Source organism: Phaethon lepturus, unplaced genomic scaffold, assembly GCF_000687285.1.
Source record: "Phaethon lepturus isolate BGI_N335 unplaced genomic scaffold, ASM68728v1 scaffold17340, whole genome shotgun sequence".
Classification (NCBI taxonomy): domain Eukaryota; kingdom Metazoa; phylum Chordata; class Aves; order Phaethontiformes; family Phaethontidae; genus Phaethon; species Phaethon lepturus.
This window is the reverse complement of record NW_010509970.1, coordinates 1-11,642: the sequence shown is the minus strand read 5'-3', so window position 1 is coordinate 11,642 and position 11,642 is coordinate 1. Positions and strand designations below refer to the sequence as shown.

Sequence of the window (11,642 nt, the reverse complement as noted above, 5' to 3'; positions counted from 1 at the left end):
GATACCAAAACAGCCACCTGGTTTCAGCAGTTGTTTCAGGGAGTCTCTGGTTGGTGAAGAGCCAGATGCTCGGGCGAGGTGCACAGGCTCCTCTGGCAGTGGCAGAGACGGGACGGAGGTGGTCTCTACCTCATTGACTTGGCATTGAGAGATTCCTTCCCAGGGCTGCAAGCAGATTGTTTTACGCTCTTTGCCAAACTGAGTGAAGCACATTTTTCAGGAAATTCCTGCAGGCGAAGCGAGGAACGCAGCGTACTTTTGAGTCAGCAAATGGAGTAACTGTGCACACAGTTGCCTAGCTGCTGTCAGCATTTTGACTGGTGAATTTTGTCTTACTTACGCAATCATTCCCGTTGTTCGGCATTCATCTGCACTGGCACTGGGTGCTAACTGCAGCTAGCTTGTCCCCAAGAGGGCCCAGGGACCCATCCCCAGATGTCCATCACAACAGGCAGAACATTTGACAGGACTCAGGAGCACCTGAAGGACATGGGAGTGGGCTGGCACTGCCAGAGGAGCCTGTGCACCTCTCCTGAGCATTTGGCTCTTCCTAGACCTAGGCAGGGAACGTGCATAGGCTTACCTGATCCAAGCAGAAACAAACTAAAGCTGTTGTCTTGCTTCTTGGTGGGTTCTGCTAGACCAGGAGAGAGAAGGTAGGTCTAGTTCCCCCCTTTGTTTGTGCTTCATCTTGCTGTCTGGTTTGCCCCCGTTGGACCAGAGCTTGGGTGGAATAACTTCAGCAAGATTTCTCTGAGATAGCTCAGTAGCTTGTTTTTCCCTGTCTCTTCTCCTGTAACTCCAGCCTGGAGTTACAGGAGTTCCCTGTCCTAGGAACTCCAGCTTGCCTTGTTCCTAGCAGACATGGAGGCTTGAGTTGCAGGTTACATGTAAGATGTGCTCTATAACAGTGTAGGAAGTGGCATCTTTCCCATTTCCTTTCAGTGCTCTCTTGTACTCAGCCCTGTCCTTGTTTCAGTTTCTCTCCTCTTTCTTTCTGGTTTCACAGTGAACAGCTAGGACTACTGTTCCTGGCTGTTCTTTGTACTTGGAGCATGTGTTTTTTCTTTACTTTTCCATATTATCAGCTCTCTGATTTCTGCTGTTGTTCCAGCACTGTGCACCTTTTCCTGTCCTACTCTTTTTTTCATGCCAAACTAGGAGCTTTGCTTTTCCCTGGAATATTCTAGTTGCCCCATTTTAAAAGGCACAGCAGAAAAAACAGTCCTAGATCAGTGGTATAGAGACTGAAAACATGGAACCATTTTCAGAGTAGAGGATGATAAATAAAGGAGAAATGTCATGTGAACAGTTAAACTTCTGGAGTAGAAATGGCAAACTGTACTCCTGTCTGTGCCGGGCTGTGCTAGGAGAACAGAAGTGTTCAGTAATACAGCTAATCAAAAGATACTTTTTCATGCAAATAATGATTCACCAGTAAACTTTCTGCCACCAGACATCTCCGAACCCAAGAACTGTATCAAATTTAAACCCTTAGGAGGTTTGTGAATACAAAATGCACTAATAAGTCTGTTGAGCTACCCTGACAGGTCTGTCAACCCAAACTCAAAGCAAGTGGGACAGGGAAGGCTTCAGGTTTGTGTTACTCTATATATTATTGGTGACACAGAAGCTGAAACTGTTCCCTGCTGCTAGGAGGGAGGAGGAGGGGGCGAAAAAAAAAGCAAGCTCCATTATTATCTGTTTGTGAGTGAATTTGTGCATACCTGTGCCCTGGGAGTGTGGTTATTTCTAATTGTAGCTTTGATGCTTTTCCTTCCTGTCTGCCAGGTTTGGTCACTGGCCATGGTAGCCACTGATCTCTGTCTTGGACCGAAGTCTGACCCAGATTTGGAGATACCTTGGGCACAACATCCATTTGGACGTCAATTACTGGAGTCCTTGTAGGTGTCTGAATGCCAGGGAGGGGTTGGGGAATAGTTGCTGAAGCAGAGCCCTCCACAACTATGTACATTGTATGAATCATTTCAGACTTGGAATAGGGCCACAGCTTGGGTTTTTTGGGTTTTTTGGGGTTTTCCCCCCCCCCCCCCTCAAGCCTGAGATGCATCAAGAAGGGAGGCTGCAAGTGTGTTTATGGCATGCAGGAGGCAGCATTTGGCCTCCCATCTAGCACCCTGGTTGTCTTTGGCTAACATTGAGTAATAGGAGCTCTGCTTTCCAGCACGCCTGCAATGCCTGACTTAGAGATTTTGGTTTTCTGCTCCCCACCTCCTAAATGAGTGTGTTGGTGCAGCTGATTTGTTCACCTTCAAACTCACTGTTGCCATATAGCATTAAGTGGGAAGTCATTCTGGCTAGTTTCAAAGCCAAGTGTTAGCTGCAAATGTCCTCCTGCCAGTGAATCTGTTCAGGAGGGGACATAATTAGTAATTGATATTATCTGTTGATATACCCGATGGGGAGGCACAGGCTTTGCATGGTGTATTTTGCATACTGTTGCTTGACCTTAGCTCTTTCCTGCTGTGTGGCAGCAGTGGGAGGGGAGGACAGGTAGTTCTTTATCACTCTGAGTCTTCAGAGCAATCTAGAAATGTCACAGCCATCCAGAAAACCTGTGATGGGGTTTTGCCTTGTGACCTAGACATGGAATGCTTGCATGTAGAGGGTTTTGTCAGAAAGGCATTATGGCTGGGGGCAAGTCTAATGGCTCCAGCTTTACATCCGGTTAACATCAGTTCTATGGATGTTGTTCCTGAAGCTGCACAAACTTGGGATAATCAGGCCACGAGCACTGCTGGATTCCCAGAGCTCCCATCTTTTTCCCGCCTGTTAGGCCACAAGTGTTTTCAGAAGGAAGACTTGGCTCCTCAAAGGTGTGATTGGAAAAGACAGCGCAGTCCTGCAGAGTGCACAAGCCTCCCGTGGACAGTAATGTGACCCAAATCGATTTTATGCAACAGGCTGGAAATTAGTTGCCCTGGAGTCTCTGATGCTTTTGCCACTGAATTCTGCTTAGTCTCATACTGTCTGTCTTTTTTCCCAGGTTGGCTCATTACTCGCAGCTCCATGATGTGCAGACCCTGGCCATGCTCTGCAGCGTGTTTGAAGCCCAATCCAGGCTACAGGGCTGTCCAAACTCCTACGGCCCTTTTCCTCAGCGTGCCTCCAACCTGGCCTCCCACAGCCGATATGTATGATCACCATTTCTTTCCTATTTGTCTGGGATATCTTTGAACATCTCTCATGCAGCTGACATGATTTCCTCTCCTTTCCGCTTCAACAGCCCAGCTTTACTTCCTCTGGCTCCTGTTCCAGCATGTCAGATCCCGGACTTGGCACCGGAGGCTGGAGCATAGGTACTGAGACCTGGGTAGTAAATAGAGGACTCTCCCTCCCTTCTGGCCTAGGTTTTAGATGGCTCCTGTGGTGGGGAAGGAATGGAGTTAGTACTGGCAGTGATTGCAGATGTGCTCTGCCAGAGCAGCTTTCCAGGATTTGGCCAATGTGATGTGACTCCATGGCTGGAATTGAGCAGGGCTTGCAGTAGCCATGTCAATGCTCTCGCAGACCTGCCCCTTCTGACTTCTTCGGCGTGCTGTCTGACTGGGCTGTGAAAAAACTGTTACAAACACTCTAGACATACTGAGCTAGGTCCCTGGATCGCAGGTTAACCCAGAGCCAAGAGCTTCCACTGCTGCCTTTGCCAGTTGGAGACAAGTAAAGAGACAGACCAGTTTGTTCTGTTTTGCTTCCAGCCTGGCTATAGCAAGCACGTGGAGTGACTGCCTCAGTGCTGCCTGGTGCCGTAAGCTTTCCCTAGCACTCCCCTGCACTTTGCACAGTTTGAGGCTCTTACCCATGCCAACTACTCCTGGTAATTTCCTTGTCCTTTGTGTGCCTGGGCATGGTTCCCAGGATTAGTTGCTCCATCACCTTCCCAGGGCTCGAGGTCAGGTTGACTGGCCTGCAGTTCCCTGGGTCCTCCTTCTTGTCCTTTTTGAAGACAGAAGTGACATTTCTGTCCCTCCAGTCCTCGAGCATCTCTCCCAGTCACCGTGATTGTTGAACCGTTATCAAGAGCAACCTTGCAATGTCATCAGCCAGCTAATTCCACAGGGTTCAAGGGGAAAAGTGGTGCTGTGCTTTCTCCCGTCACTGGAAAAACAGCAGCAGTTGGGAATGCTGGGTTCTTGGTGGCATGAATACCCGTGGACCTAAGGACGTTTTCTGCTGAGCTGTGAAGGTGTCAGAGACAAGTCACTCCTAAGGGCTCCAGTGTCAGAGTTGAAGCTGTTGGCTGATCCCTAGCGATGTATATGTCCTGGGGCAGCATCAGCCCCGTTAGCACCAAAGCTGTGACTTTTCAGTGCCATATCAAGGCATCTGTGACACGAGGAAGAGCAGAGAATGGGGGTTAACAGAGATGATGTTGTCTTGTAGTGGTTATTAGCAGTCTTCTCCCTGCCTCCAGGGCAATACCTTCCATACAGAGGCCCCTTTGTGTAACAGCAGCCCTGGTGAAGAGAGTCTTCCCTGGCTAGGAAAGAGGAACCTGGCCTGCTGGGAATAATGTCCCCAAGCAAACTCCATGGGATTGATTGCCTGGATACTTTCTGTCTAAAGTGGAAGGCAAAAGGGATTCTTCCATATTAGATTTCTCTGCCTGATGGTCCCCATTCCACCCTGTGGATGGAAGTGTAGTAGAAGCACTTGGCAAGTAGAGGTTGGTACTTAGTTTTCTAAGGCAGGGCAGTGTTTGTAGGAATGCAGAAGGTGATACGACCATGCCTTAGGGAGAAAACTGGGGTGTGCGAATGTGTGGTCTTCCATTTCCTTCCCCGCCCTGGTTTTGAGGAGGTTGTGCTGGTGAGCGCTATGCTTTCTGAGGTATGCTCACAACCTCTTGATGCTTGCAGCGAACAAAGACACGGAGCAGGCCTCCACTCCCTGGTGTGAGTCTTCTCCAGATGACTTCCGCTACGGAAACCTAATGTATCCCGATCATCGGGAGCGTGAGAAAGACCAGCATGAGAAAAACAAAAGGTAGGTTATAGCGTGCCTTGGGGATATTCAGAGATGCCTGACTCTGTGCCCAAGTCACCTGGAACTCTATAGCCAGGTCTCTCCTCGTGCTGTGAAGTAGCACAGCTGCTCCTAGACCTTTTCATTCAGATAGTCATTTGGAGAAGTGTCACACTGCACTTCAACTCTGCTGGGATTGCATCTATAAGTGGCTGTGGTGGGGACCCCAGATGGTAGTCCACCCATTCGTCACACCCTTGAGTGTAAAACAAGCGAAGGCCAGACCAGTTAGCGCTCAGCAATGTTTAAGCAACACGTGGGAAGTAATCCGCTGCTCTTCTAGCGATGTGAGCTGGTTGCACAGCCATCGCTGGGAAGAGGATTGCAATCAGTGTCTCTGAGAGTCAAGCAGGTGGATGGCAAATCTGTTTGTTCCTCTAGGCTCCTGGATCCTGCCAACACTCAGCAATTTGATGACTTTAAGAAGTGCTATGGCGAAATCCTTTATCGCTGGGGCCTGCGAGAGAAGCGGGCTGAGGTTCTGAAGTTTGTCTCTTGTCCTCCTGATCCCCACAAAGGAATTGGTGAGTGCCTGCTTTGGTCTGCTCCGGCTGCCCAGGCAGAGTCACAGTTCTGCCTCAAGAGCTTAGGAACATGCACTCAAGCAGGCAGGATGAAAAGTGTCCATCGGTCTGCCCTGAGGTTAACTCTGCCAGCAAATGGTTTTAGCTTCTTTGCAGCTCTGGGTGAAGACGAGGCTTGCAGATGTTGGTTCAAGGGCTTTGTAGACCATAACATCTCTCCAGCAAAGCTGGAAACACACTGCTGCTGTGCTAGCAGTGTCCAGCTATTTATGCTGATGGCTATTCTTTATTCCATCTGAGTAAGAGTCCAGACGTGCACTGTCCTAATCTCTGATTCTGGGCTGAAGTGTCCTTATAGTGCATGCATAAAATTACAAGATCGCTAACTGTGGGTGAGTTAGCCAAGAAATAGGCAAATAGAACCTTTCTCCCAGAATATTTTCAGAAGCGTAGCTGCCCAGAACTGGCACTTGAGGACAGCTGCCGAAATGTCTTCTTCCTAGGTCTCTGGGAGGAGAGGAGCAGGTGAGAGATGCCAGAGAAGCGGTGGTCGCTTTGCTTAGCTCTTGTTCCAGTCTCACCTCATCACCAGGGACTCCTCTGGGGAGAAACTGGAGTGAAAATTGGTGACTTCGACCACTGCCATTGCCGCCCCGTGGCTAACAGTCATGACACTGATACCGCACACACTGAGCGTGCTCTGTGCTCTCTCTGATGAGAAACAAAGGCCATTCTCGTTTGCTCTTAGTTACGCTTCATAGTGATGAGAGGCAGATAAAGCAGCGGGAAACCTTCATCCCTGCAGCATATGTCAGCGTGTCCCAAGCTAGAAATCTGAGACACGTTCCCAGCCGACGACTGTTTAGCTGTCAGTGGGCCAGTCTGCGCCCTGGCACAGATTGCCCGTGTCTTTGCTCCTGTATCGAGACCAAACTGTCTATAAGATACCATTCTCCCACGCTGAGGAGATATTGAGGCAGGTCTCTTGGGCAGGGGACGCATCTGTCAGACGGGGTGGCGAGGGAGAGCTGTATGCAGGGCTTCTTTGTCCACAATTCTGCCAGCGCTAATTGTCTTGCTCTCTGTTTCTTTTCCTCCCGCCAGAGTTCGGCGTGTACTGCAGCCACTGTCGCAGCGAGGTGCGTGGCACCCAGTGTGCCATCTGCAAGGGCTTCACCTTCCAGTGCGCGATCTGTCACGTGGCGGTGCGAGGCTCTTCTAATTTCTGCCTGACCTGCGGACACGGAGGCCACACCAGCCATATGATGGAGTGGTTTCGCACCCAGGAGGTGTGTCCCACGGGCTGTGGATGCCACTGCCTGCTCGAGAGCACCTTCTGAGCAGTGGTGACAGCAGGGCGCCCATGAACTAGATTTAATATTTAATTCCCAAGCCATGTTGAATCAGCTCTGCTCCACAGCGTCTGGAGGAGATGCCACAGGGAGCTGAAGCAGGATGTCCTGGCGGGGCACTGCAGTGACATTTACAAGTGCTTCCAGTATTCCTATGCTTCCCAAGTTGCTTTCAGACTGATTTGACCAAACTCCCTGTGTCCATTGCTGGCGATGGATGCCAGACCAGAAAAATTGCACTCTCCTGCAGAAGGGTGTGTGAATATTGGCTAGTCTCCGTTGGGATGAGAAGGTGTTGAAAAGCTCCTGTGGGAAGGGCTCACCTGGCAGAGCCAAACTCACTCCAGCTACTTAGTGTCTTTCCAGATGCCTCCTTACAGGGCCTCAAAGTGAGCAAAATAGTTGTCTTTGCACAGTTAAGGCAGAAATAATTTGCAAGCAACAGTGAGCTCTACAGGCAAACTGTAAACTGTGCTCGAAGAGCAAATACTCCATGGGACTGTGCTCAGAGCTATTTTTGAAAGCAACAGCGTCCTTATTTTGAATGGCTGTTTACGTCGTTTAGACTACCCCATAAAGCAAGAGAATGAAATTACATTTTTCAGGATTACTTCCTAAATAGCTTCCTACTCACTGGTCAGTATCTGTGGCCAGTGTGAAAAGCACAGCTGCGCACCCAAGATCATGAGGATTAGTCGCTTTCTTCCAGCAGTTCTAATACCATTACTCTTAAGGTGTCTCTATCTTCTGCTCTGACCGGGTGATATAATGCACTTTAACTTGCCTGTCCCTGCCTTGTCCGTGATGTAGCCTGCTGACTGGGAAAGGCATTTGCCTTTTGAGTTTGGGATCCATGCAGTGTTTCCATGGATGGTGGCATCTGATGGTGTTTCAGAAAGCCTTTGCTTCCTTACTGAGAAAACGTAAGGAGGATGCTTGCTCCTTTTGGCCGTTTTCTCCAGGATCTACTGGGGGAATCAGTGAATAATTTGAGATTTGCTGCCAGTGTGCTGGAGTGACAAGGCTTCTGAGCTGGGGAAGCAGCAATTTCTAGGGGAGAATGGGTTTTGGAAGTTTGGTGGGATTCATGGAGGCAAAAGGCTTGTGCCTTTTCTCCCTGTATGGAGAGAATGTACTGCATTCGGTCTGTCTGTTTGGGGCTGTGCCTGCTGGGTCTCCCAGACTGGGGACGCTGCTGTGCCACTGCCTGTGTGGTTGTGTGTGCACCCTGAGCATGCAGCCTCTGCCTCTCTTGAGCAGGCTTGAGTCTGAGCTTTGGCTTTGGGCAAATGTGTGGTCAGGGATGAGCCCACTGGAGCTGGTGCTGGTCCCTTCCTTCTGCCCTTGCCGGCTGAGCAGGGCCACGGGCTGTGCCCGCACCCAGCCTTTGTGCTGACTCAGGCTGTGGGATCCTGCTGTGGAATAAACAGGTGGGGTATCTTAAGCATTAAAACATTAAAACTATTTTTTTAAGTGCTATTCTGTTACAACTGGTGTCACTCTGCTAGCTCTCCCTTTGTGGGGAGCTCCTGGCAGCTCTCCCTCCAACTGTGTCAGTTGGCGTTGCACCTCCACGGCCCTCTCCCTGCACCCCACAGCAGGGGACCACCTCCGGATACCTGTGCCCTGGGGGGCTCACCAGCTGCTGCCAGGACCCCGCAACCGTGGCTCTTGCTGCAGTTGTGCAGGGACAGTGTGCCAGCATGTGTGGCACCGCTATGCCAAGTCGGCCTGGGCACTGCCTACAGGTTGTGATGCACCTCTTGCAAAAACGAAGCTGGGTGGTGTCTGAGCTGCCGGCGAACTGAACCCCGTGTCCTGCAGTTCGGGGAGGCCCCGGGCAGCGTCTGTGCCCCCAGCAAGCAGGCAGGCATGCTCAGGTCCTGCCCGATGCCACAGCGGGCGCTCTGGCGGATGCCACGCTGGCCCTCGGGCAAGGGTGCTCTCAGCCTGGAGACGCGGGGAGAGGGCTCACACCCTCTGCCTTCCTACGTGACAGCCATTCAGCTCGGAAGTATTTTCATTTCCATGCTTGAGTGCGTTGGAAAGGAGACTTGTTATTTAAAGGTGGCGGACCGACAGATCGTGGGATTTATGTGTGTTATTACAGTTCATTACAGTCTATCTCCATAGTATCTGAATACCTCTGAGGTGGAGGGCGGCTGGTGCTTCAGAGGAAGGCAGAAAAGCACTTGCCCTGGCTGTTTGTGCAACCCTGCACAGGGAGGTGGAATTTCTTCCCGGACGCTGCGGGCATTTGTCTCACACCCTGCAGCATGTGTGGTGATTGCTTTGGGAGCGGTCGTGTTCAGTGCAGAAGTGACTAGTGCAAGGGAACAGGAATGGCTTATTCTCACCTGCCTGGAGGCCGTCGGGAAGGGAAATGCATTGCCTTAGCTGCGCTCAGCAGCCCCTATCTGCATTAAATGATCGGAAATGGGGCGTGCTGTGGCGCTGGTGACCCACATCAGCCCCTTCAACATGCTTTGCCCCCCAACTGCTTGTCCTCTTACCCACCTGCTCTTTGGAATAACTTGGTAAAATGCAAAAAGTTCCCAAATATGGCCAAACCTCTCTCTGAATTTCAGGCTTTAGAGAAGGGAGCGGGAGGGGAAGAGGAGGCAGGCAGTGCTGGGAAAGCAGGTGTCTGCACAGAGCGTGCCAGTTTGCACTGAACCAGCTCTGGGGATGCCGCCGTGGTCGGACCAGGCAAATCCAGCATCCAACTGAAGGACAATGCCGTGGACCATGGTCAGTCGTGCACGCCGGGGAGGGGGGTGACCCCCTCGTGGTTTCTGCTTGGGGCAGGAACCAGGGGGCATCAAATTAAACTGGCTTCTTGGGGTGAGGCAGGAGCGAACTCTGCAGGCCGCGTGGGAAGGGTATGAAACCACTTCCCTCGGGGCATCACTGGTGCCACAGGTTTGTCAGGGCTCCAGGAGCAACCGGGCACTTCCAGGGAGGGAAGCTCCATCCCAGATGACCACCGATGCTTGCTGTTGGCCGGAGACTGCTGCCCGTACATCCCCGGCCGGCAGCGCTCTGCGGAGATGCTGCTGCAGTTTGTGCCTGCCCTTGCGCCCTTCCCTGCCTGGGGCTGCTGGCCACTGCAGAGGAGGCCGAGGGGGGGGACCTTTGGGCTGACCCCAGGTAGGTGCTTTGGCAAGACTCGCTTCAGCTGCCTGCTGAGCGCAGCCCCAGGGCTGTTACCAGTGCATCCGCGCTGGCTTTCCCAAGGATGGCTGGAAGAGAAAGCTCCTATGCCAGCCCGTGCTGTGCCCTTGAGGCCACTGTCGGCTTTATAAACCCTTTCTGTGCTCCGCAGAGCCAGCAGCGGTGTAACAAGGGCAGGGCACCGTCCCTGTCCTCGCTGAGGCTCTCTGTCCATGGAGAAGGAAATTTAATCCCTGATGATCAGAGTTTGGCAGAGAAACGAGGAATGATGGTATCGGAGAAGGTGCCAAGGAAAATCTTTCCCTGTGGATGCTGCCTCTTGGCAGTGTCTGTATCGGTCCCCTCCTCCTCTGCGGCCACAGCCCCATGAACCCAGCGTCAGCCTGTGCCAGTGCTGCAGGGCCTGATCCTGCCCAGAGCCCAGCGGCGCATTCTTGCCGTCTCCCTTGCGCCGGCCCCAGCGTCTGTCCGTCTGTCTGGTGGGTAAACCAGTTCAGGAACTGATGAGCCAAAACGATTTGGCTGCTCTCGTTTCGGCCAGGCTGATCATCAGCGAGCTCCACTCCCCAACACTGCTTGCCCCAGGGGCCGGGATGGGGTCGGGAGTAGGGACTCGTGGCCATTGGCAAATTTGGTGCTGTTACAGCACTGTCTGCCATACAGCTTGGTCTCAGCACCCTGCCAGTGCCACCAGTGCTTGGTGCATCCCTGCTGCAGGGAGTGACTGGGTCCCCTGCCCACCCTGGGGACACCCCTGTTCCTTGGTGGAAGGGGGAGGGATAGAGCCCCACCACAGAGCCCGGGTGCCATCAGCACCCTGTAATGAGAGCAGACAGGGTGTCAGCTCACAACCGGCTCGCTGATGTCCCCGAGCCCTGCTGCAGTGGAGCTGGGGACAGCTCGGGAGAGGACGGCAGCAGAGACCACCGGTGCACCCAGCAGCTTTGCACCCTGTGCTGTGCCACAGAGCCCGGGACTGGTAAAGGCTGGACCCATCTCTGCCCCGAGCTGGGACCACAAGGGAGCCCCTGTAGTGGCCTTCTGCAGCACGCAGTGCCCAAGGGACCTGGATGCCCCTGAAACCCAGGTATGCAGTGCATGCCCCTGGCTCCTGGGCCATCACTGAGGGCCTCTCCCTTGCCCTCTTCGCCCACAAGTGCTGGCTGGGGCGTGGGTGGGAAGGGAAGGAAATGCCTTTCCCTGGTTTCACCGGCCCCTGCGGCTGTGGGGAGAGGCTGGGATGGAGTGGGAAGTGCTGGGGGCCATGGGACGCAGTGGCAGGGATGGGCTGCAAAGGACATCCCAACCCACGCCGCTGGCAGGACTGGCTAGGGAGGAAGCATGGTCGGTGGGGATGGTGTGGTGGGGTCATGGCTGGGGGCCCCTTCTGCCTCCCCCAGCACCCCATGATGGGGTGGTGGCCGTCGTGCCTGCCCTGGGCATGCTTGGGGGCTGGGGTGCCCAACTGTTTTGGGATGTGGGTGCAGTGGCCTCCAGCTGAGCACCCTGGCTTGCCTGGATCCGCCTCCACCCCCACCTCGCCCCC

The 11,642-nt window shown here is 52.9% G+C and overlaps 1 protein-coding gene across 1 annotated transcript in view; it reads left to right on the top strand.

Moving 5' to 3' along the window:
- The window catches only part of WDR59 (WD repeat domain 59), a 43,654-nt gene extending 36,722 nt beyond the window's left edge, over window positions 1-6,932 (top strand). The window contains exons 20-25 of the mRNA XM_010292687.1: window positions 1,792-1,904; window positions 3,008-3,155; window positions 3,248-3,320; window positions 4,881-5,007; window positions 5,428-5,570; window positions 6,675-6,932. Of these exons, the coding sequence (XP_010290989.1) occupies window positions 1,792-1,904; window positions 3,008-3,155; window positions 3,248-3,320; window positions 4,881-5,007; window positions 5,428-5,570; window positions 6,675-6,910 (840 nt within the window). The 3' untranslated portion in view covers window positions 6,911-6,932. The remainder of the gene's footprint in view (window positions 1-1,791; window positions 1,905-3,007; window positions 3,156-3,247; window positions 3,321-4,880; window positions 5,008-5,427; window positions 5,571-6,674) is intronic.
- Window positions 6,933-11,642: the final 4,710 nt, after the last annotated feature.